Source organism: Monodelphis domestica, chromosome 4 (genome assembly GCF_027887165.1).
Source record: "Monodelphis domestica isolate mMonDom1 chromosome 4, mMonDom1.pri, whole genome shotgun sequence".
Taxonomy (NCBI): Eukaryota; Metazoa; Chordata; class Mammalia; order Didelphimorphia; family Didelphidae; genus Monodelphis; species Monodelphis domestica.
The window spans coordinates 266,650,695-266,675,629 of NC_077230.1; the positions used below are offsets into that span (position 1 = coordinate 266,650,695).

The 24,935-nt window shown below is 38.3% G+C and overlaps 1 protein-coding gene across 2 annotated transcripts in view; it reads right to left on the bottom strand.

Moving 5' to 3' along the window:
* Window positions 1-523: 523 nt before the first annotated feature.
* Window positions 524-24,935, bottom strand: part of DEUP1 (deuterosome assembly protein 1) — a 209,489-nt gene continuing 185,077 nt past the window's right edge. The window contains exon 16 of one of the 2 annotated variants that reach the window (XM_007495030.3): window positions 524-547. In XM_007495030.3, the coding sequence (XP_007495092.2) occupies window positions 539-547 (9 nt within the window). In that variant the 3' untranslated portion in view covers window positions 524-538. Of the gene's footprint in view, window positions 548-24,083; window positions 24,488-24,935 lie in introns of those variants that run through there. The other variant, XM_007495031.3, reaches the window with a different exon arrangement.

The window sequence follows — 24,935 nt, forward strand, 5'->3', positions numbered from 1 at the left end:
ATTCTCTAATCTGTAAGGACTCACTCTATTTTCAGTATTTTGCTATTTTTTAAAGTTAATTGAAGCTTCTATGTTTATTTCATATTCCTTCCTTCCCATTTATTTTCCAGCATTACAAACCCAGTTGATTCTGGCTATAGATTTTAGGGAAGGTCAGTTATAAGACAGATTTTGGAAAGGTAAATTGGAAGTTTATTAGAAAGAAAAATCAGCATGACTTTGATCTGAGCAACTCCTGGCAGGTGTTCAGTTGTGAATTGATTGTGAATTTGCTGGGTGAAATTATAACAATTCTCAAGGTAAATATTGCTCCCATGTTAGTATGCTGGGAAATGATTTGAGACATCAACTCCTAAATTGGTCCCAATCACGCACTGGCTTCAAGGCAAAATTGAATGATTTATTAGAAGCATTTCCCCAGAAAGTCGTGCTGGAGTTTTTTCAGTAATGCTTGGGACTTTGGGTTCTGAAAAATGCTCATTACCTAGGGTTGGCATTGCAGCCAGCACTGTCATTCTGATCCATCAAGCCATCAAAATCAATTAGGCTGCAAATTTCAAAGGAAAGATCATGTCAGTATTTACTAATGTAAAAAAAAAAACCAGACTTTATCTTTATAAATGGTAACAATCGATCTTTTTCAGAGAATAATGTTTACAAGTGTCTATGTTTTATAGCAATGATTATTTTTGATAGCCATCACTAAAGTTGTAAAGCCCTATTGTATACAAGGTAGTCAGAATGCTGTCTTTTGAACATTAAAGCACCTCACCTTTAGCTGGGCATCTTAAGCATTTTGACCCAGATGAAAGGCTGAAAACCTTCTGTGCACACTGTCAAGTCAGCCAAAGCTGAATATCTGGTCTCTGAGCTTTCCTCCTGAGCTCCCAGAGTTCTATTGTGTATCCTACTCAACCAGAAGACTTTCACTAGCATATCAGGCTGTTGACAGCAATTTCAGTAAGAGTTAATCATGTGAGTTGTCCCCAAACCTCATATGTTCTTTGACTGGCTGCAGTAATAGAAGTGGATCAACTCAATCAAGGAAATTGAATGATCTCCATCTTGGAGAGTGTTGTATTTCATCTTGGCTGCCATGTTTTAAGAGAGATGTTGATGAATTAGGGTTTGTTCAGAGAAGGACAACCATGATGGTAAAAGATCTTGGAGCTATATCAAATGAAGATCATCTGAAGGAAATGGGGATGCTTAGTTTATAGATGACATGATTTTTTCCCTTCAGGTATTTAGAGGAGGTCCATGGAAGAGGATTAGATTTGTCAGGAACATCTTAGGTAAATATCAGGGGTAGGATTTTGAACTCAGATAATCTTGACCCTAAGTCCAAAACTTTATTCAGTACCCTGCAATTTGCCTTCAAGAATACCGGAATGATAAAGTATATGTTTTAAAATAGAATTTTATTGGAATATTTTGGTTTCACATTGCCCACATTTCCCCTCATATCTATCTTCTTCCCCACAAAAAAAATTTTTTTGAAGAGGGGAAAAAATTAGCAAAACTAATCAATATATTGAAAAAAACCTGAATTACATGTAGTGTTCCATGCCCATGGACCCACATCTTTGAGGAGTGGAGGAGACATCTTCTCTTACCTTTTCTTTTGGGACAAGCTTACTCTTTGTAATTTATCAATATTGAGTTTCAATTCTTTTGTGGTGTTATTCTTTCCATTTACTTTTTTGTAATCATTATGGCTATTGTTTTCCTAATTTTCTCACTTGAATTTGTAGCTATTCCTGTATTTGTCATGCTTGTCATTTCTTATGGCACAGTGATATTTTATTATATTCATGCACTAGAATTTGTTTATTGATAAATTAATAATTTATTAGATTCTAGAGAAGTGTATTCCAGTCTTCCATAAAAGCCCACCACATTGTCTGCTGATCTGAACTTTGTAGACATTAGATAGACATAGAATATGGCTTCAGAGATCAAACTTAAATTGTCTATATTCATCTCTTATCCTTGAAGGCGAGAGAACACAACTGGTCCTGTCTCCTGTTTGATGAGCATTCTTATATTAGGAAACTTTCCTAATTTGGCTCCTACCAATTCCAAATTTGTTATAATTTGAATTGAGGTCTGGGCTAAAGGTTACCAGTTGTCAAGTTTACTACTATTTTGATAAAGTGTTCTCTAAGTTAATTAAATGGGACTAGAGGGCAGAGTTGTTAGTTACAAAGAGATGAATTTAAGCTTAATGTCAAGAAAACTTTCTCTAAGAGTTAGAGAGATATGCTAAAAGCAAAATGCCTAGGAGGAAGACAGGAGGGGGTAGTGGCATTTTGGATATGTCCTAGTGGAGATTCTTTTGGTGTTATAAGGGTTGCATTAGTTAGCCACTGAGGTGCCCTTTCTCCTCCCATAAATTAGTTAAATAAGCTGTCTAGGTATAAATATTAAAATTAATATACAATAACTAAATATTATGTTTTATAATTTTTTATTAAAAATAACTAAAGTAAAAGAAAGTACCTGAACTCAATCCAGTCTCATAAAAAAAGCCTGTGGGAGGAGTTACATTCAGTTAAATACCAATAACATGATCTTGCCAATGTGGAGACCCAGGAGAGATTATAGGGAATTTTGGGAAACACTAAGGACTTCTAGGGAATGAAGTCAAAGGTTCAAAATCTTCATTGATACATAGAAGAATGTTTAAACTAATGAGAACTGGCTTTCTAAGCATTTCCAAATGAGGTAGTGTGGAAGTGAGAAATTGGGAATGGTTTGCAGCAGGACTTGCAATAGCTGGGACTGATGACCAGTCATTCAAAGGAGAACATTCTGTTTGGAATGTGACGAGGAGAAACTGTTGGAAGAAGGGGATCAGACCAACTGAAGTCTGAAGTCTTTGGCTTTGAAGACAGAAAAGTCAGAACTCTCTTGGCTTTGGAGACAGAAAGAAGTCTGTTGTCTATTTGGCTTTTGGAGACAGAAAGGAGAGAAGTCTTTTGGCTTGGGAACAGAAGAAGGACAAAATCCAGCTCTCTCTGATTTGCTCTGTTGTGACACAGTGACTGAATTTCCAGACCTGTCAGCTCATTTTCCCAAATTAAACTATATTCCACCATCCTCTAACCTAAGATTTATTCTAGTATTAGGGAATCCCTAAACCCTCTTTCCCTCCATTTCTTATCTTTCCTTTCTTCCCCCAATAAATCCCTTACTTAATTTAGAGAAGAGAAAGAGTATTTTATTTGAGACATCATAAAACTCACCCTGAGTTGATTTAAAGAGACCAATAGAAGAAGCGAAGGGGAGGGAAAAAGGGAAGGTGAAGGGAGGAAGAAAGGAGCAAGAGAAGAAGGAAGATTAACAGCCCTGATCTTTAGTTATTATTTACATTCAAATGATCCCTTATTACAGTAACTAATTCTTTGTCATCAGACTTATTCAAACAGAGTCTGGATGACCACTCATTAGGGATATTAAAATGATAATGATAAGAGCTAATATTTATGTAGTATTTAGCCTACATTATCTCATTTGATCCTTGTAACTCTCTGTAAGGCAGGTGCCATTATAATTTCTATTTTACATATGAGAAACTATAGAAGAATCCAAGAGGGGAATCTTGCATGAGGTAGAAGATTGGACTAGAAGACCTCCATGGTCCCTCCTGATTTTCTATAATTCTAGGATAGAAGTCTGTTTTAGAAGTATCCATTTACTTATAAATGTAGCACATATGCCCCTTGCATACAGAGAACTGGGCATCAATACATTCAAGATGAGCTTGCTTTTGACTGTCTTTGATGGAGAAAGTCAGTTTGGGAAAATTCAAAAGTTTGACCTGACACAGGCTGGGGAAAATGTTACTCTGTTTGCAATAGTTTCCTGTCTCTGATTTTGATAGCCAGTTAGCTATATCCTATGAGGTTCCCATTTACATGTTATTAAAGACTAGTGAAATTCAATTTATACACCTGAAAAAAGAGGGAAGAGTTTCAGATCAGAAAGTGAGAGCATGTTTGCTTTGGGTCGAAAATACCTCTTTCCTTGCTCAATGCTAGGTATCCTCTTTGGGAGACAGTTCCTGGATTTGGCATCCCTTCACCAGAAACTGCTCTACCTTAGCTGATCTATGGAAGCCTTGCTTGCTCCTGAATGGGAGCAACAAGGAACTGAACTTCTGGGGTTTTGTCCTACCTACACCTTGGGGATTTGATTCAGGGAGCTGTAGGATTTACAGTCTGGAAATAACTATGTTGAATATTCTGATAATAACCTGCTTTGGTTTGTTTCTGAAATGAAAAGTGGTAGATGTGCTAAGTAGCATAGTGGATAGAGGGTCAAGGCTGGAGTCAAGAGGACTTCGTTCAAATCTGGTCTCAGATACTTAGTTTTTATGATCCTGGACAAGTCTATTTCCTAGCCCTTGCCCCATTTTTGTCTTAAAATTGATTTGAAGGAAGGAAGGAAGGAAGGAAGGAAGGAAGGAAGGAAGGAAGGAAGGAAGGAAGGAAGGAAGGAAAAGAAGAAAGGGAAGGAGAGTGGGAAGGAGGAAAAGAGAGACAGAGACACAGAGAGAAAGAGAAAAAAGAGAGACACAGACACAGAGAGAGAAACAGAGAGAGATAGAGGGAGGGAGGAAGAAAGAAAAAAAAGAAGTAGATATGGAATGAAGAAGAGGAGCCAATGAGATGGATGCCCAGAATCACATAGACACAATGCTTAGACTAATAGGAGAATATCAACAGCCCCAGAAAGAGACAATTTTAAGGTGGGAAAGATAATCAGGTGCACAGCCTGAGTGAGGAGGTTCTGGGTATTTGACAAATTCCCCAAACATTCTTCTGGTCCTGAGTAGTATATATCTCATGTAGAGGCTTATCACCACCTCTACCCATACACATAGAGTTGATCGAAAATGAATATATAATTGTCATTTCTTTATCAAAACACTTCAACCAAGGAACTTTAAAGTACAATTTTTGTTAGCCTAATCTCATTACTTCAAAGTAATAAAATTGCTTCTTAAAAATTTTATTTTTTGATAATTCAGCCTTTGTAACAATTCAAACTGACTGTCAGGTCCTACTTATAACATTAATTGTCTTGTCACTGCCCCCGACAACATATGAACATACTTGTAAATATAGAATTCTCCCTTCCCGTTTAGTTATCACTCTCCATTTAGAACCATGAATTGAGCACCAGCTACACTAACAGGTTTTACCCAAGTATAAAAGGACAGGATCTGGGATTTGCATAAGGATTATACTAGGTACCATCCAAAGCCATAATAAGTACTCACCACAAACCAATAAGCACTTATAGGGACTTAATATGCATGAGGTATGAGGTGCTTTGCAAGTTAGACTACTTACAACCCTAAGATTATATAATTTTATAACTCTCAGAACAAGCAACTTTGGCCTGGGAAAGATTTTTGATATTTCAATTTAATTCTAAAGGGGAGCATGATATGATGGAGAAAAAGCTAGATCACTTGGGAACTTGTCTTAAATCTTAGATATGCCACTAATAAGCTCTATGAAAAATGCATCCTTTCTTTGGACCTCAGTTTATTTACAAATTGAAAGGGTTATACTAGATGGTCTTTAAGAATCTTTTTTGTTTCTAAGATTATTTGATCTCATATAGATCTATATATCTATAATCTATAAAATGTTAGGATTATTTGGAATCTTGTTCAAACTGTGTCATAACAGGAATCTTCTCAATAACACCTCTAACAGGTGGTTATCTGACCTCTACATGAATGTCTCTATTAAAAGGGAACTCAGGAGGTAGCTAGGTGGCTCCATGGATTGAGAGCCAGGCTTGGAGATGGGAAGTCCTGGGTTCAAATATAGCTTCAGATCCATCCTAGCTGTGTGACCCTGGGCAAGTCATTTAACCCCCATTGCTTAGCTCTTACCACTCTTCTGCCTTGGAACCAATACACTGTGTTGATTTTAAGATGGAAGGTTTAAAAAAAAAAAAAAGCAACCTGACTTCAGGTCAAGATGGCAGCTTAGAGAAAGCTAAAGTTCAGATCTCCGGAAACCCTTCCCAACCGATCTCAAACTATAGGCTCCTAGGGCACCGAAATTCAAAACAATCAACAGCATAGACCCTGGGAATCCTCCTCCCGGACCTGGACCTGGATCAAAAGGTACGGCTTCCCTCAAAACCCAGAACCTGAGAACACTCGGACCTAAGGGGTAGGAGTGCAGAGTCCAAGGCTCCGGGAAGCCGCAGCCCCTCCCCCCTCAGAGAGCAGGGTCGTCTGAAACAACAGTAACCCTCAGGGCAGCAAGACAGCCTCAGGGCCAGCTATTCTAAAGGCAACTTCCAGAAAGCAACCCGACCCAGTGGAGGGAGCACCCAAACAGCAGGGAAACAGAGAGAGCCGGGGGCGAATGTAAAACCCTGGCCGGATCCTTCCATTCCAGTTCCAGTGAAAGTCACTGCCTTAAGGCATACTCAGTTCAACTCAGGGAAAGCTCATAGAATGGACAATCTACCCAGGACTAAAGCCTCTAAACACCAGACAGAGATAAGAAAAGCTAATCCTCCCCATTCAGAGATGGCAAACTCCACAGAAGCACAGAAGCCCCCAAATCCCAAGAAAAATAAGAAGAAAGGGGCGACTTTGGACACATTCTATGGAGCCAAAATACAAAATATAGAGGAGATAGAAGACGAAACACAAGAAAATGCGCCAAAACCTTCCAAAGGAAATGGAAACTCTCCACAAACCCATGAAGAATTTGAATCAGAAATGACCAAAAAGATGGAAGCCTTCTGGGAGGAAAAGTGGAAAATAATGCAAAAAAAATTCACGCATCTACAAAACCGGTGTGACCAAACTGAAAAGGAAAACCAGGCTTTAAAGGCCAGAATCAGGCAACTGGAAGACAACGATCGTGTAAAAGAGCAAGAATTAATAAAGCAAAGCCAAAATACCAAGAAATTAGAAGAGAACATAAAATATCTCACCGACAAGGTGACAGATCTGGAAAATTGAGGGAGAAGAGATAATTTAAGAATAATTGGACTTCCAGAAAAGCCAAAAATAAACACCAAACTCGACATTGTGATACAAGATATAATCAAAGAAAATTGCCCAGAGATTCTAGAACAAGGGGGTAATACAGCCACTGACAGAGCTCACAGAACACCTTATACACTAAACCCCCAAAAGACAACTCCCAGGAATGTAATTGCCAAATTCCAAAGCTCTCAAACAAAAGAAAAAATCCTACAGGAAGCCAGAAAAAGACAATTTAGATATAAAGGAATGCCAATCCGGGTCACACAAGACCTTGCAAGTTCTACTCTGAATGATCATAAGGCATGGACATGATCTTCAGAAAGGCAAGAGAGCTGGGTCTTCAAACAAGAATCAGCTACCCAGCAAAACGGACTATATACTTCCAAGGGAAAGTATGGGCATTCAACAAAATAGAAGATTTCCAACGTTTTGCAAAGAAAAGACCATAGCTCTGTGGAAAGTTTGATACTGAAAAACAAAGAGCAAGGAATACCTGAAAAGGTAAATATTAAGGAAAGGGGAAAGGAGAAAAATGTTATCTTCTTCTTTTATTCAAACTCTCTTCTATAAGGACTACATTTATATCAATCTATGTATACTAACATGTGGGGAAAATGTAATGTATAAATAGGGGGTAAAGAAAGACCAAATAGAATAATCTTTCTCACACAAAGATTCACATGGGAAGGGGAGGGGAAGAAAACTCCTATAAGAAGGAGAGGAAGAGAGGTGGGGGGTTACTTAAACCTCAATCTCAGGGAAATCAACTCTGAGAGAGAAAAACATCCAGATCCATTGGGATCTTGAATTCTATCTTACCCAACAAGGATAGGGAGAAGGGAAAACCAAGGGGGGGGAGGGGGAGAGGGAAAACAAAAAGGGAGGGAAAGAGAGGGGGGAGGGGGAGGGAAGAAAAAGGGAGGGACTAAAAAGGGAAACATCAAGGGAGGGGACAAGGGGGACTGATTCAAAGTAAATCACTGGACTAAAAGGTAGAGCCAAAGAAGAAAAGGTTAGAATTAGGGAAGGATATCAAAATGCTAGGGAGTCCACAAATGACAATCATAACTTTGAATGTGAATGGGATGAACTCACCCATAAAATGTAGACGAATAGCAGAATGGATTAGAATCCAAAACCCTACCATATGTTGTCTTCAAGAAACACACATGAGGCGGGTAGACACCCACAAGGTCAGAATTAAAGGATGGAGTAAGACCTTCTAGGCCTCAACTGACAGAAAGAAGGCAGGCGTGGTAATCATGATATCTGATAAAGCCAAAGCAAAAATAGACCTGATCAAAAGGGACAGGGAAGGTAATTATATTTTGTTAAAAGGGACTTTAGACAATGAGGAAATATCATTAATCAACATGTATGCACCAAATAATATAGCACCCAAATTTCTAATGGAGAAACTAGGAGAATTGAAGGAAGAAATAGACAGCAAAACCATATTAGTGGGAGACTTAAACCAACCATTAGCAAATTTAGATAAATCAAATCAAAAAATAAATAAGAAAGAGGTAAAAGAAGTGAATGAAATCTTAGAAAGATTAGAATTAATAGACATATGGAGAAAAATAAATAGGGATAAAAAGGAATACACCTTCTTCTCAGCACCACATGGCACATTCACAAAAATTGACCATACATTATGTCACAGAAACATAGCACACAAATGCAGAAAAGCAGAAATAATGAATGCAGCCTTCTCAAATCACAAGGCAATAAAAATAATGATTAGTAATGGTACATGGAAAACCAAATCTAAAACCAATTGGAAATTAAACAATATGATATTCCAAAATCATTTAGTTAAAGAAGAAATAATAGAAACAATTAATAATTTCATCGAGGAAAATGACAATGGCGAGACATCCTTTCAAACCTTTTGGGATGCAGCCAAAGCAGTAATCAGAGGTAAATTCATATCCCTGAATGCTTATATTAACAAACTAGGGAGAGCAGAGATCAATCAATTGGAAAAGCAAATGAAAAAACTCGAAAGCGATCAAATTAAAACCCCCCAGCAGAAAACCAAACTAGAAATCCTAAAAATTAAGGGAGAAATTAATAAACTCGAAAGTGATAGAACTATTGATTTAATAAATAAGACAAGAAGCTGGTACTTTGAAAAAACAAACAAAATAGACAAAGTACTGGTCAATCTAATTAAAAAAAGGAAGGAAGAAAAGCAAATTAACAGCATTAAAGATGAAAAGGGGGACAGCACCTCCGATGAAGATGAAATTAAGGCAATCATTAGAAATTACTTTGCCCAATTATATGGCAATAAATACACCAATTTAGGAGAAATGGATGAATATATACAAAAATACAAACTGCCTAGACTAACAGAAGTGGAAATAGAATTCTTAAATAATCCCATATCAGAAAATGAAATCCAACAAGCCATCAAAGAACTTCCTAAGAACAAATCCCCAGGGCCTGATGGATTCACCAGTGAATTCTATCAAACATTCAGAGAACAGTTAATCCCAATACTATACAAACTATTTGACATAATAAGCAAAGAGGGAGTTCTACCAAACTTCTTTTACGACACAAACATGGTACTGATTCCAAAACCAGGCAGGTCAAAAACAGAGAAAGAAAACTATAGACCAATCTCCCTAATGAATATAGATGCAAAAATCTTAAATAGGATACTAGCAAAAAGACTCCAGCAAGTGATCAGAAGGATCATCCACCATGATCAAGTAGGATTTATACCAGGGATGCAGGGCTGGTTCAATATTAGGAAAACCATCCACAAAATTGACCACATCAACAAGCAAACCAACAAGAACCACATGATTATCTCAATAGATGCAGAAAAAGCATTTGATAAAATACAACACCCATTCCTATTAAAAACACTAGAACGCATAGGAATAGAAGGGTCATTCCTAAAAATAATAAACAGTATATATCTAAAACCATCAGCTAATATCATCTGCAATGGGGATAAACTAGATGCATTCCCAATAATATCAGGAGTGAAACATGGATGCCCATTATCACCTCTACTATTAGACATTGTACTAGAAACACTAGCAGTAGCAATTAGAGAAGAAAAAGAAATTGAAGGCATCAAAATAGGCAAGGAGGAGACCAAGGTATCACTCTTTGCAGATGACATGATGGTCTACTTAAAGAATTCTAGAGATTCAACCAAAAAGCTAATTGAAATAATCAACAACTTTAGCAAAGTTGCAGGATACAAAATAAACCCACATAAATCATCAGCTTTTCTATATATCTCCAACACAGCTCAGCAGCAAGAACTAGAAAGAGAAATCCCATTCAAAATCACCTTAGACAAAATAAAATACCTAGGAATCTACCTCCAGAGACAAACACAGGAACTATATGAACACAACTACAAAACACTCTCCACACAACTAAAACTAGACTTGAGCAATTGGAAAAACATTAACTGCTCATGGATAGGACGAGCCAATATAATAAAAATGACCATCCTACCCAAACTTATTTATCTAGTTAGTGTCATACCCATTGAACTACCAAAATACTCCTTCACTGATTTAGAAAAAAACCATAACAAAATTCATTTGGAACAACAAAAGATCAAGGATATCCAGGGAAATAATGAAAAAAAAAACCACATATGATGGGGGCCTTGCAGTCCCTGACCTTAAACTATATTACAAAGCAGCAGTCATCAAAACAATTTGGTACTGGCTAAGAAACAGAAAGGAAGATCAGTGGAATAGACTGGGGGCAAGCGATCTCAGCAAGACAATATACGATAAACCCAAAGATCCCAGCTTTTGGGACAAAAATCCACTATTCGATAAAAACTGCTGGGAAAATTGGAAGACAGTGTGGGGAGAGACTAGGAATAGATCAACACCTCACACCCTACACCAAGATAAATTCAAAATGGGTGAATGACTTGAACATAAAGAAAGAAACTACAAGTAAATTAGGCAAACACAGAATAGTATACATGTCAGACCTTTGGGAAGGGAAAGACTTTAAAACCAAGCAAGACATAGAAAGAATCACAAAATGTAAAATAAATAATTTTGACTACATCAAATTAAAAAGCTTTTGCACAAACAAAACCAATGTAACTAAAATCAGAAGGGAAACAACAAACTGGGAAAAAATCTTCATAGAAACCTCTGACAAAGGTTTAATTACTCAAATTTATAAAGAGCTAAATCAACTGTACCAAAAATCAAGCCATTCTCCAATTGATAAATGGGCAAGGGACATGGATAAGCAGTTCTCAGATAAAGAAATCAAAACTTAATAAGCACATGAAGAAGTGTTCTAAATCTCTTATAATCAGAGAGATGCAAATCAAAACAACTCTGAGGTATCACCTCACACCTAGCAGATTGGCTAACATAACAGCAAAGGAAAGTAATGAATGCTGGAGGGGATGTGGCAAAGTAGGGACATTAATTCATTGCTGGTGGAGTTGTGAACTGATCCAACCATTCTGGAGGGCAATTTGGAACTATGCCCAAAGGGCAACAAAAGAATATCTACCCTTTGACCCAGCCATAGCACTGCTGGGTCTGTACCCCAAAGAGATAATGGACAAAAAGACTTGTACAAAAATATTCATAGCTGCGCTCTTTGTGGTGGCCAAAAACTGGAAAACGAGGGGATGCCCATCAATTGGGGAATGGCTGAGCAAATTGTTGTATATGTTGGTGATGGAATACTATTGTACTAAAAGGAATAATAAAGTGGAGGAGTTCCATGGAGACTGGAACAACCTCCAGGAAGTGATGCAGAGCGAGAGGAGCAGAACCAGGAGAACATTGTACACAGAGACTAATACACTGTGGTATAATCAAACGTAATGGACTTCTCCATTAGTGGTGGTGTAATGTCCCTGAACAATTTGCAGGGATCTAGGAGAAAAAAAAACACTATTCATAAGCAGAGGATAAACTGTGGGAGTAGAAATGCCGAGGAAAAGCAACTGCCTGAATATAGCAGTTGAGGGGACATAACAGAGGAGAGACTCTAAATGAACACACTAATGCAAATATTATCAACATAGCAATGGGTTCAAATCAAGAAAACATGTAATGCCCAGTGGATTTACGCATCGGCTATGGGGGTGGGGGGAGGAAAAGAAAATGAGCTATGTCTTTAATGAATAATGCTTGGAAATGATCAAATAAAATATTAAAAAAAAAAAAGCAACCCACTGCTGTTCATATCAGTTTTTATTTAGACTTTTTTCCTCTTGTTGAAGCTAATTCTGCCTTTCTATACCTTCTGTCCATTTCTCTTGGTTCTGCAAGTTAAATTTCTCTTCTGATAGCCCCTCGAATTCTCAAATATAGTAATTAGGCACTTTCTAATTTTTCCTTCTCTAAATCAATGAACCTCCTGCCTTTGGTCATAGTTCTCTGACACCTAGACCCCTTCCCTGCTAACTACCTATTTCTTGACTTCTAATCCTTACAAACTAAATTTTTTATCTGTTTCTGGGATCTGGTGCTGATGTAGTTGGGACATGACATGTTCTTTTCCCCTGGGCAGCTAACTCAAAGCACCTTACCCCCAATCTGGTAGGTCTGGAGTTCCCAGAAATGGTCCACCCCTCACTCACCACACACTGTGCTTACAACTCCCTCTCTCTTGCTTTCTCTCTGTCTTCTATTTTCTCTCTTCCTTTCCCCCCCCTTTCCTTTCCCCTCTTTCTTTTTTTTCTCTTCTTTCTCCCCGCTCTCTTTTTCTTCTTTGTCTTTTTCTCCTCTTTCTCTTCCCTTCCATCTCTCTCTTCCCTGCCTTCTCTCTCCTCACAGTAACCCTGGTATATGGATATACTCCCACTACCTGCTATTGTACCTCTTAACTCCACATTGATATGTCTGCCATTTACACAAAATTAGTCATGACAACATTAACCCTTCAAATTGTTTTATTTATTTTTACAAGAAAAAATTATTTTCTTTCCTTCCCACTGACAATTCCCAGTTGAACAATAAAACATACAAAACACCCTTGTAGCAAAAAAGCCAATATGCATAGTTAAGCAAAATAAATTATTTCTTTGACCACGCCCAAAAAAGTCTGTCTCATTTTGCATCTTAAGGCCATGAGCCCTTTCACAGGAAGTGGGTGGCATGTTTAATCTTCAGTCCTTTAGCCTCAAGATTTATCACTCATTCATCAGAGCTCTAAAGCCACTCTCTCTCTTCCTTTGTTCTTCTTTCTTTCTCTCTTTCTTTCTCTCTTTCTTTCTTTCTTTCTTTCTTTCTTTCTTTCTTTCTTTCTTTCTTTCTTTCTTTCTTTCTTTCTTTCTTTCTTTCTTTCTTTCTTTCTTTCTTTCTTTCTTTCTTTCTTTCTTTCTCTCAAAGCTTTTCTTCTTGAGTGACTTTATAACCATTAAATCTTAACTCCTGCTAATGTCTTAAATCAGAGTCTCCTATTGGAGAATGATTCATTTCTACCTTATAAGGTAAAATGAAAGAAACCTCATTTTTCTGTCCAGTATGAACCTAGTTGTCTATATGTATTTCCCCCATAGTCCTCAAATAATTGTTTGATTTATACTATTTTTGTTCAGTTATTCCTTTTTTCTTATTTTTAAACCTTTATCTTCCATCTTAGAATCAATACTATGTATTGTCTCTTAAGTTAGAAGAGCTTTAAGGACTAGGCAATGGTAATTAACTGACTTACCCAGGATCACACAACTAGGGAGTGCCTGAGGACAGGTTTGAACCCAGGACCTCCCCTCCTGAGGCCTGGCACTCTATCCACCCAGCCACCTAGCTGCCCCCTGGTTATACATTTTGGAACTCTAAAAATAGTTATAGACAGTTCTCACTTTGCATAAGGGGACTGTTCAACAGAACTCTACATAATGCAAATTTTAAATAATGTGACTTTCTCTGTGGACCTGAGAGGGAGGCAAGAAGGGGGCCCATTGGAAAAAGGCAGCCAGTACATGGCTCAAAGCCACATGGGGGCCAGGCAAAGAGAAGCAAGGAATACCAAGGGACCAGGAACAGATCCATGAGGGCCTGGTTGGAACTAAGAAGAAGAACATGGCGGCTGGGGGAGGCAGATGTGTGGAGGTCAGACACAGACACAGACACAGACATTGTGGCACATGCCAGGACAGATGCCTGGTACCTAAGCACAGACAGAGGGAAGACGGACCCATGGGTGGGTGAGGAGAGCAAGCAAAGTTCTCAGCTCAGACTGACCATGGCAGTGGGGTTCTTCTGCTTTCTGTGTGTGTGTGTGTGTGTGTGTGTGTGTGTGTGTGTGTGTGTGTATGAGATTTAGGGTTTGTTTTTGTTTTAGGAGGAGGTGGGAGGCCATAGAACTCTGAGCCAAGGGGCAGGAGCAGAGAAAGTAAAAGTAAAGTAAAGGTGATGCAGGTGGAGTTTTAGAGATGCAGATTTCTTTCAGAATTCTTTACATAAAGTCAAATTTGCAATTTGCATAATGCAAATTTAAATAAAGGAATAACTGTCTATGTAAATGAGCTATGGGCCACACTACCCTGCAGCTAGCAATCTTAGGCAAGAATGCCTTCAAAGAGGCCAGTCCTGTCAGTACATCCATGCAGTCCTCAGCCTAGTCTGTGTCTCTTATCCTCATTTTATATGAAAGACTTTTCACAACTGGATTTTATCTGTTTTTCTAACACAAATGTTCTTAGTATGCCCCTTCCAGCAAGCAGACTATTTCCTTGAGAAAGGGGCAGCCCCTTACACATATATGTCCCATCATTCTAACTCACACATTGGGTTCTGCCTGTGCCCCGCCAGTCCTCGTCCTTCCTTAGCTTGAGGATGCTCAGACCCTGATGTGATCCTGCTCCCTCCCACAAGTGAGTCTAGTTTGGTGAGATTTTACTGATCTTCAGGAATGCTAAGAATGTCTCAGATTTGGGGGTTGGAGAGGAGGTGAGATCTGAAATTTTTATGTCTCTTGACTAGTTTTATTATCGGACCCCTGAGATACTATTAGGGTAGATTCTGCTTATAAGCTTTACAAAGGAAAATTAACATTTAATAAAAGTCAGTAAGATATTTTTGTGGAGATAAAGAATTAGAAACAAAGTAGGTATCTGTTGATTGGGTAATAGATGAGAGAGTCTATTCCCCAAATAGAAACTTGCCTGTGAATACAAAGAAATATGGTATAATGAGAAATGATGAATGTACGGAATTCAGAGTATTGAGATTTATATGAACTGATGCACAATGAAGTAAGCAGAACCAGGAAAGAAATATGCACAATGACTGTAATAATATAAATCAAAAGAATTCTAAAGTGGAGTCAAATGCTGAGTGCCCAGAATAACTAATGATAATCCTGGAAAACAGATGAGACTTACCTCCCTTCTCTGGGCAGTAGGGGTCTTCAGAGGCAGAATATTATTTGCAATATCAAAGATAATCTCTATTTTTTTTATTGATTTTGCTTAATTAGTTTTATTGTTAAATATTCAACATTCAGATTTGGATTGGGAGAATAGTGGGGGCAAGGAAAAAGAGATATATATCCAGAAAATATTTTGATAGAAAAACAAAAGATATTAATAAATTTTATCTTAAACACTAAAAAAATGGTTGTGTGTTAAGGTCTTGAACACTGGGAGGGAGGTAGCATTCCTGAGTTTAGATATTCTTTACTTCTAGCATCAGTTTCATTGGCCAAATTCTGCTTTTGGTTTCTTTTTTGCAGGATTTGTTTTTTCACCAGGTGCCTTAACTTGCCCCAAACCACTGAGTAAAATTCCCTTCATCCCAACTAATCAAAATGGACATATTGCTTAAAAGGAAGCTATCTAAACTTGAAAGAAAAAAAAATTCTGCATGTGTTTGCAGTTTTCTCTTAACAGGATTATTGATCAGTGACCACTGAGTGATACTGATCCATACTTTCCCATAATTCCTCCTGCCTTGGTATGCTATGATTGAGTGAGAGAGTTCTTGGTAGTGTAGCTGCATGGATCCAAATAGCACCTTCAAGGACTGCACAATAATTAAAAGCCAAAGGTCTCTAAAAACTTAATAAAGAGGGAGACAATTTGGAACAACAGAAAGCCCACTGATCTTGAAGTCACAAGTCCTGAGGTTGAACCCAGGCAATCTGTGTGACCTTGGACAAGTAACTGAAACTTTTTGAGCCTTGATATCCACAAATGAGGTATCCCCAACCCACCTCAGAGGGAGTTGGTCTAGACAACTTCTCATTTCTCTTCCATTCAGCTCTAAATCTACCTTTCCATAAAGTTGGATATTCTTTTCTATGATAAAAGATCAGTCAGAAAATAAACATTTATTAAACACCTACTATGTGCCAGGCAATGTGTTAAGTACTGGGGATACAAAAAAGAAGCAGAAGACAGTACCTCTCCTCAAGGAGTTTACAATCTAATAGAAGAAACAATAAGCAAACATATACATACACATGAGTTACATAGAGGAAAACTAGCATATAATTAAAAGAGAGAAGATACTAGAATTAAGAAGGACTTGGAAAACCTTCCTGTAGAAGGTGAGGTTTTAACTAGGACTTTAAGGAAGCCAGGGATACCAGGAAGAAGCAGGGGCGAGGAGGGAGAGTATTTCAAAAATGGAAAATAGCCAATGAAAGCCACCCAGGAGATGGAGGATCATTGTGAGGAGTATGAGACCGGGTACTTCAATTGTGGGGTAAAGAAAGGGAGTAAATTATAAATAGATTGACAAGGCAGGAAAATGCCAAGACTATAAAAGCCAGTCAGAGCATGCTATATTTGATCGTGGTGGTAAAGGAAGTAACTGGAGTTTTAATAGGGGGACAGTGACAAGGTCAAACCTAAATTTAGGAAGATCACTTTGGTGGCTGAGGGCAAGGTAGTCTGAAGTGAGGGGAGATTTGGGACTGGGAGACCAATAAGAAAACTGCAACAGTTATCCAGGTGTGAGATGATGAGGGTCTGCTCCAGGGTAGTGGCTGTGTGCATGGAGAGAAGGGAACATGCATGAGAGATATTGATGGGAGAAGCAAGACTTGGTAACAAATTGAATATGTGGGATGAACATGAGTGAGAAGTGGAAGATGACACACTAAGGTTGTGAGTCAGGTCCCTGAGGAGACTGAGAAGCAGTCAAACAAGTAGTCAACAGGAGAACTTGGGATTACACTGTTCCATTGGCCACTTCCTACCTGTGTGACTTTAAAAAAATGACATCACTCTTTGGGCCTCAGTTTCCTCACCTGAAAAATGAGGCGATTGAACAGACAGGCATCAGAGGTTCCTTCCAGCTCTAGTTTGATGACACCATGATTAGACATTGAAGTTCCTTTCCAGCACGAAATCATAGGATCAAAGATCTAGTTAGCCATGGGCACAGTGCCTAGCAAATGGTAAACCCTTATTAGTATGCTTATTGAGTTGTAGGATGATAAACAGGCCATGGAAGTTTGCTATTTGTTGAGCTTATGCTTGTCCATAAAGAAGAGCTTTTACTAAAAATAATTAAGAAATGATTTATGATTTTAAATTCTGTTTCTGCATCTGTAAAATTTGCTTCCAGAACTGGGGAATGGGGCACTTATTCCTAGATCCCAAGCAGATTCCTCAAGCAGTGGTCTAAGAAATCTGAATAAGAGTAAACTCAGTGCTATACTGTGTTGTTCTCTTCCTCTCCCCACCACTCCTTCTGTCATTTCAAAGATGAGGACATTCTAATTCTGCTAAGACAGCATGCACAAAAGATTTGCTTAACCCACTCTATCTGAAGGACCTTAACTTTTCTTTATAAATGTTGCACAATTCAGCAGTCAGTCTATCCCATCTATTCTATTTTCTCATTACTTAAGGCAATTGTCTACAACTTTCTCCTCTCTCAATTGGGTCATCAGTATTATCTCTTTGCCCATCAGTTATTTGGAAAGAATCCAGTCTTTTCCAAAAGGCTATTAATACCCGTGGCTGTTGTTGGGTGTGACTTAAAGAACATTGATCTGAAGTTGACTGTTTGCATGTTTCCATGGGCTCTTTGTTAGAGGTTACTCTCCCCTTGACTGGTGATTAAGCTCCCTTTATTTAATGAAGGTTGTTTGCTTTCTTCCTGGAATAAGAAGGTAACTCACTGCTTTTTCCTCTGCCACTTAATATTCCAGTTATAATTGAAACAAAAGGAAGCTTGCCACAAGCCCACCCCTTGTACTCCTGCAGAATGTTAAGCCTTTTGAGAATCATACCTAACCTCCTTCTAGGCATCAGTTCAATCCTACAGCTCATTTAGATGGAAATAGCACAGGAAACCTCACAAATCTTTAAGGAATTTCTTTTGTAATCCCCACCCTCTTCAAAGCCAAGTGGTAGGAAATGCAGTGCTTTGCACAGTGTTATTCTTCAGTCATCTTCATCCTGTCAGACTCTTTGTAACCCCATTTGGGGTTTTCTTGGCAAAGATCCTGGAGGGGCTTGCCATTTCCTTCTCCAGCACATTTTACAAATGAGGAAACTGAGGCAAATAGTGATAAGTGACTTGCTCAGTCACACTGCTAGTAAGTGCCTGAGGCCAGATCCTATGTTTCCAATCTTTTGTATCCTCTTTCCTGGGTTGTTCTCCTTCCCTTAGTTTCCTCATCTGTAAATGGAGAGGTTGGACTAGGTACCCTCAACAACCCTCCTAGCTCTAAAGCTCTAAAACTGTAACATTCTCCAGTATACAATTTAGGGCTAACATATACAATAGGTACATAATAAATATTGAATTTAAGATGGATTTGAATAGCCCATGACATTTGACTCAAGATAATCCTCAAAAAAAAAAAGGTTCAACAAAATACATCCAGGGGATGGACATGTATAATCTTTCATCAAATCTAAGCAGAAATGTCTAGGTACCTTGATATCATGCCAAGGGATTGTGCAATTGTTATTAGGAAAATACCTTTTGCAGGATATTCATATATGCAGACGGGATTAATACCATCTTCTGCTTGCTGTGTAATGTGCATATACCACCAGGGGATGCTGAGGTCTAGCCTAAATTCCCTGTTCCTTCCAGAGCAGCTGGTTATTATTTACCTGTTAGCCTTTGTGTGAGCTTACATTTGTCTCTACCAGTCAGATCTTTCTGCTTTGACTCCCATATGCTTTGCCCCTCCCTTTCTCTTTTCTCTTTTCCATATGCCTCATTGCATCACCTTTGACAATGTAATCCATCTAGACCACATCTAATGTAAGGGGTGAGAAAAAGCCCAAGCATAATGATATCAAAGGATGCATCATTGACATCCCAGATGAACATATCAACCTCCCCACTCCACCTTCCCAAGAGATGATGAAGGCAAAGACTTGAAGGATTAGTTCTCAGTGGCTCCCATTCTGAAGCTAAACAAAGGTAACAAATAGATGTTGCCACCTAACCTACTCTGATGAATAAAAGAACTGCAGGACCCCTACAGCTTGCATTGGTGTCCCCTTATTTCTCAGCTCCCTTTGAGATTACACGCACACATCTATCTATAACTGGCCCTTTATTTTATTTTTAAGATAAATTCTTTTGGAGTTTTCCAAAGGGCAGTAATGTAGTCTAGGGACCTGAACCCTTCCAAAGAGGAATGGCATGAAGAAGAATGGTCAAACTGACATCACTATCCCTCTCAGTCTTTCCAACTTCCCAGGACTCAATTGTTACTCACATTGTGCTCTGAGCCTTGGGCTACTGGAGAGGTGATCCGTTTTTAAAGTATCTCTATTGTGGATTATGTTTGTGACTGAGGGCTTTTCCCCAATTCTTCTCTTCAGTTGACCTCTAGATAAGACTTCCCTGTAATCATGTCCAATAAACTAGCATCATCTAGGCAGGAGTAAATACTTGCGTGCTGCCCAGGGAAGAGAATTAAGAGATGATGGCCTTGCTAGTTTCTAGGAGACACTGCGTAGGGAGCCAGACTTGAATGGCAGAACTAGGAGGGAAGATAATGAAGAAGCACCTGATCACCAGGCTGATGTCCAGAGTAGGGAGACTGGAAATGGAAACAAGACAAGCACCGGGCTAACAATCAAACCGGGGAGGGGTACTGGGAGTTGTTTTGTCACTGGGGAGGATTAAAGGCAAGAAGTCCAGGACCTGTTAGGGTGAACAAGACAGCAGGTGGTCCAGGGTACTAAAGGAATTGGGCTATCATTAGGGTGGGCTGCAATAGTCAGGATCCAGGCAAATCAGGTGAGAGCTCTTTGAGGCTTTTCTATGCTCCAGGTGAGTGCTAGGCTGTTGCTTCCAGCTCTTTCCATCCTCTCCAGCTATTTCTTAAAGAACAGAGGTGTCAGAAATCAGACTAGGGTACCAGTTGCCCTCCTTATATCTTCTCTAAAGCTTTAACAAAGTCTGCCTTGCCTTTGTTGCCTCAGTCTTATACAGCTGGACACTAAAAAGGCTTGGTGTGGCATATCAATGACTTTACCTCAACTTCTGATGTTCTTTCAAAGCAACCTTTCCATTCATTCAGCATTTATTGAGTATAATTTTTGTTGCTGTTATTGGTCAGTCAAGAAAATTGTTTGCCTTCCCAGCAGTCTCTTGGGTTGTCTCATTGAAAGGGAAAAAAACTAAAAAGGGTCAAGTGTAGGCGAGGTATCAAATGGAGCAAAATGTCTGAATTCAGAAGCTGCCCCTATCAGCACTCTACCTGGGGACAGCTCCCTGCCTTGCCTCTTTCCTCATCTGAGGCATCTCTGGAGCTCAGGTGCTGATGTAGCCACATCAGCAACAAGGGGGGGGGGGAGCCACAAATGATTCATTTACTTGGAAAAAAAAATTCTGTGCCCACAGAGGATGAAAAGGCTATTTGTGATTTTATCATCAGAATCTCACATTTAAGAGAGCCTCCCATCCTTCTTGAGCTGTCTTTCCTTTTAGTCTTGGGCTATGGGGGTGAAAGGAAAATGTCAGATCCTCTTCCCTGAAGAAAAATTCCTTTAAGAGACAGTGAAGACTGGCAAGGGTGATGAGAAATGGAGATGCCATGCTACTGTGCCCACAACTCCATTGGTCCTTGCTTTGTTGGATAAGACTGAAAATATTTGAGATAAAGATGAAATGAATGGGATTAGTCACCATCAAAGGAAAGGGAAGATTCATTTCAGATCAAGAGAGAGAGGAGAAAAAGATAGAGACAGAGAGAGACTACAGAGGGCAGAGACAGAAACAGAGAAAAAAGAAAGAGAGGAGAGGAGAAGAAACAAAGACAGAAACTGAGACAGACAGACAAAGGCAGAGAGAGGAGAATCAGTGAAAAGAGAGAGACAGGGAGAAAGTAAGGGAGAGATAAAGAGACAGACAGGATGTGAGGCTGTTTTAGTTTGGAAAAGATTAAGAATATTCTTTTGCCAAAAGCAAACATGAACCTTTAAAAATGCCATTCCCTCTCATGAGCCAGGAAATCATGCCAGTCATGTAAGCAGTGGGTAAACACTATAACTGGTAAGCTCCTGTAAATTCTGACTGGCTCAGAGTGAAGAAGACCACTTTGTGAAGTTTTGTTTATAGAAAAATTCATATGTAGCAAGAATGTGAGCTAGAAAACAGGAGAAAAATAGTGATCAGAGCCCAGAATACCATTATCTAGGGACCAACATTTCCCAAAGAATTGGGAACTTGACCCTGGCCCACCAGATCAACACCTTCCAGTCAAATTAGGCCATCCTGCACTCGATAAATCCAGTGGCCAATGTTTCTATTCATGCCTATTTTGTGGAAAGAATCGATTTTCTAGCAGGATGAAATAATGAAAATACTGCAAGGTATGAATTAAATATGGTTTGAAATTGCTAAAGCACAGGGCCAGGATTACAAATAAATATTATTCCATATTTAGAAATAGTTGTCAAAATAAGTAACCCTTTTCTACAAACCAGAAACTTACCACAAGGTGAGTAGTATGAAAAGGTCTATTAGACCATATATTAGAAGATTTGACCATGAACCGCCACATTCAGTCTGATCGTAGACAAAAGTCCTTGTTTCCTTAGGCTTAGAATAATGCCTTGCACATAGTAGGTGATCACTGATTGAATCAACAAGCATTTATTAATCACCTACAATGAATCAGGCAATATTCTAGATATTGGGGATACAAAGAGAAAACTGAAACATTCCTTGAGGTGCTTCTATTCTAATGGGATAGTCAACATACATGAGGATATATGAAAATATGCAGAAATATGAGCAGCTAGGAGATATAGTGGATAGAGAGCTGGGGCTAGAGTCAGAAAGACTTATCTTGTTCATATTTGGTCATTTTTCAGTATATGAGTCTATACATATTTATGTATAATATACAGAACAGATCAAGATTACCTGTGTGTGTATGTGTGGGAGGGGGCAGCTGGGTGGCTCAGTGAGTTGAGAGCCAGGCCTAGAGAGGGGAGGTCCTAGGTTCAAATCTGGCCTCAGACACTTCCCAGCTGTGTGACCCTGGGCAAGTCACTTAACCCCCCATTGCCTAGCCCTTACCACTCTTCTGCCTTGGAACCAATCCAATACACAGTATTGATTTCAAGATGGAAGGTAAGAGTTAAAAAAAAATTATCTCTGGGGTGGGGGAAAGTGGACAGATATATCTTGAATTGAACTACATTAAATTTATGGGAGAAGGTCATAAATTGCAGGGAGTCTTCTTTCTACATAAATATGTAAGAATAATAGTGGCCACTCACACTGCATTTATAAGTTACTTTTAATGCCTTATACTATTCACCATTGTTGTTTTATGTACCTGAAGATTGTGTTTTGTGTGGATAGGAATGCATTCCAGGGAGGGATGCAGAAAGAGTCTGGCATTTAGGATTTGGAAAATATAAAATTTCTCTTACTGTGATCTCCTCAAAGGTTTATTTTTCATTTTGTTTTTGGACATCCCAATGCCTTGTACAGAAGAGGCACATAATTAACCTCACTGACTTGAAGTAAATTATGCTAGGCATATGGGTTGACAATGGGACAAATGCTACAGATAGGAAGCCAAGAAGATTCTAAGTTTGGGTTTGGGAAATAGTAGTTTTGTAAATTTTTGTGAAAAAATTTTTTGAAAGTTACATTTTTGTTGTATAATTTTTGTTGTTTCTTTCATTTTGTTGTATACTTTCATATTTGTCATTGTTGTAAGAGTAAAGTCATATATAACCAAAACCCCAAAATAAACCTGTAAATATGCTGATATGAAAGATGACTCCAACAGGCCTTTCTCTGGAGGTGGATAGCATTCCCAATTTCTATTTGTAATAAAGCCTTGCCATTGTTTAATTTATTCAGCATTTTTCAGCAAGTTTTTAAAATGTAAATTTATTTATTTGTTATATTAAAATACCCAGGTAAATCCTTCCCTTTCTCCCCTCCCTGCTTTAGAGAGAGAAGATGTCATTCAACAAAAAAGATATATGCATATGTAAAACTATGCCTTGCTTATTTCTATTTATTAGTTCTTTCTCTGGAAGTGGACATAGAGGAGTCATTCTTCAAACTATTTCCATTGCTATATATTATATAATATATTCCATTGTATATGATGTTCTCATGATTCTGCTCAGTTCACCTCATAACTTTATATAGATCTTTCCATGTTTTAAAAAAAAAATTACCTTGTTCATCATTTCTTATTGCACATTCCTTCACAATCATATGTCACAACTCGTTTGGCCATTCCCCAACTGATGGGCATCCTTTCAATTTCCAGTTCTTTCAGCAGGTATTTTTTAATGTCTATCACTGGGCTATGTATTGTTGGGAATACAAAGACTAATAAGGTAAGGTCTTGGCCTCAAGAATTCATTCAGTTCAGTAAAAGGAAAAACTAAACAATTAGAGCTGTCCAAAATGGGAATATGTACTGTTTCTATGAAAGTAGTAAATTTCCTGTTAACAATGGAGGCTGAATAATCACACTTCTTATTTTGGGAGGACATTAAGGTTTGCAAAACACTTCCCTCCCCAAAGCCCTGCAAGGTGTGCTGTCCAAGTGACATTACGCCATTTTACAGATGAAGAAACAGAAAAAAAAAACTATGTATTGGAGCCAAGGATTCAAAATCAAGCCTTTTAATTCCCAGAGCAGTGCTCTTTTCTTTTTAAATACATTTTAAAAGAATGATTGCTGGAATTACCTCCCAACAAATAACCAAACACCTTCTTTTGCGATGCATATTCTCCAATATAGTGATTGTGACCAGAGAGATTTGTTCTTTTAACATCGATGGTTTGGTACCAACATCAATTATTATAGCTGGCCATTTTCTTGCCTCTTGAGCTTGACTTTATTCGCCATATTGTTGCATTTACCACATATATTTTCTTTTATCTCAAACAAAACTCTTTACACTGTTATTTTAATCCTTGTTTGGAGATGTTGTAGCAGGAATTCAAGTTAGAGGATAAGATGATTTTTAAGGTCACTTAGAATCATCTTGTCATGTTTCCTGTTCTATTACTATAACAGGAGAGAAAGAATAATAGCTCAGAACTTCTTAGATGAGATACAAGTTTTATTCCAAATGAATGAATTTTTAAAAAGCCTTTATTAAATGTTTACTCTTTGACCCACATGAATGTGGACATATAATGCTTAACCAGGTATAACCCAGACAAGAAAAACTTCACAATATGGAGGAATTAATGAAGTTTTCACTTATTTTTGATGAAGGAGTCTGTGAATTTCTCCTTTCATAATTACAGCAGAATTATGGAATTAGTATCAAAGATCAAAGGATAAGCATCAGTATTGGGAACTGTTCCTTATGGCTTAAATATGCTGGCCAATTCTAGCCAGAAAGAAACATGGGGGACTTTTTGAGACCGTAGGACCACATAAAGTCAGACATGACTGAACATGAGTGAAAAGTTTTAACAACTTTTGATCTACAACATATACAACAATA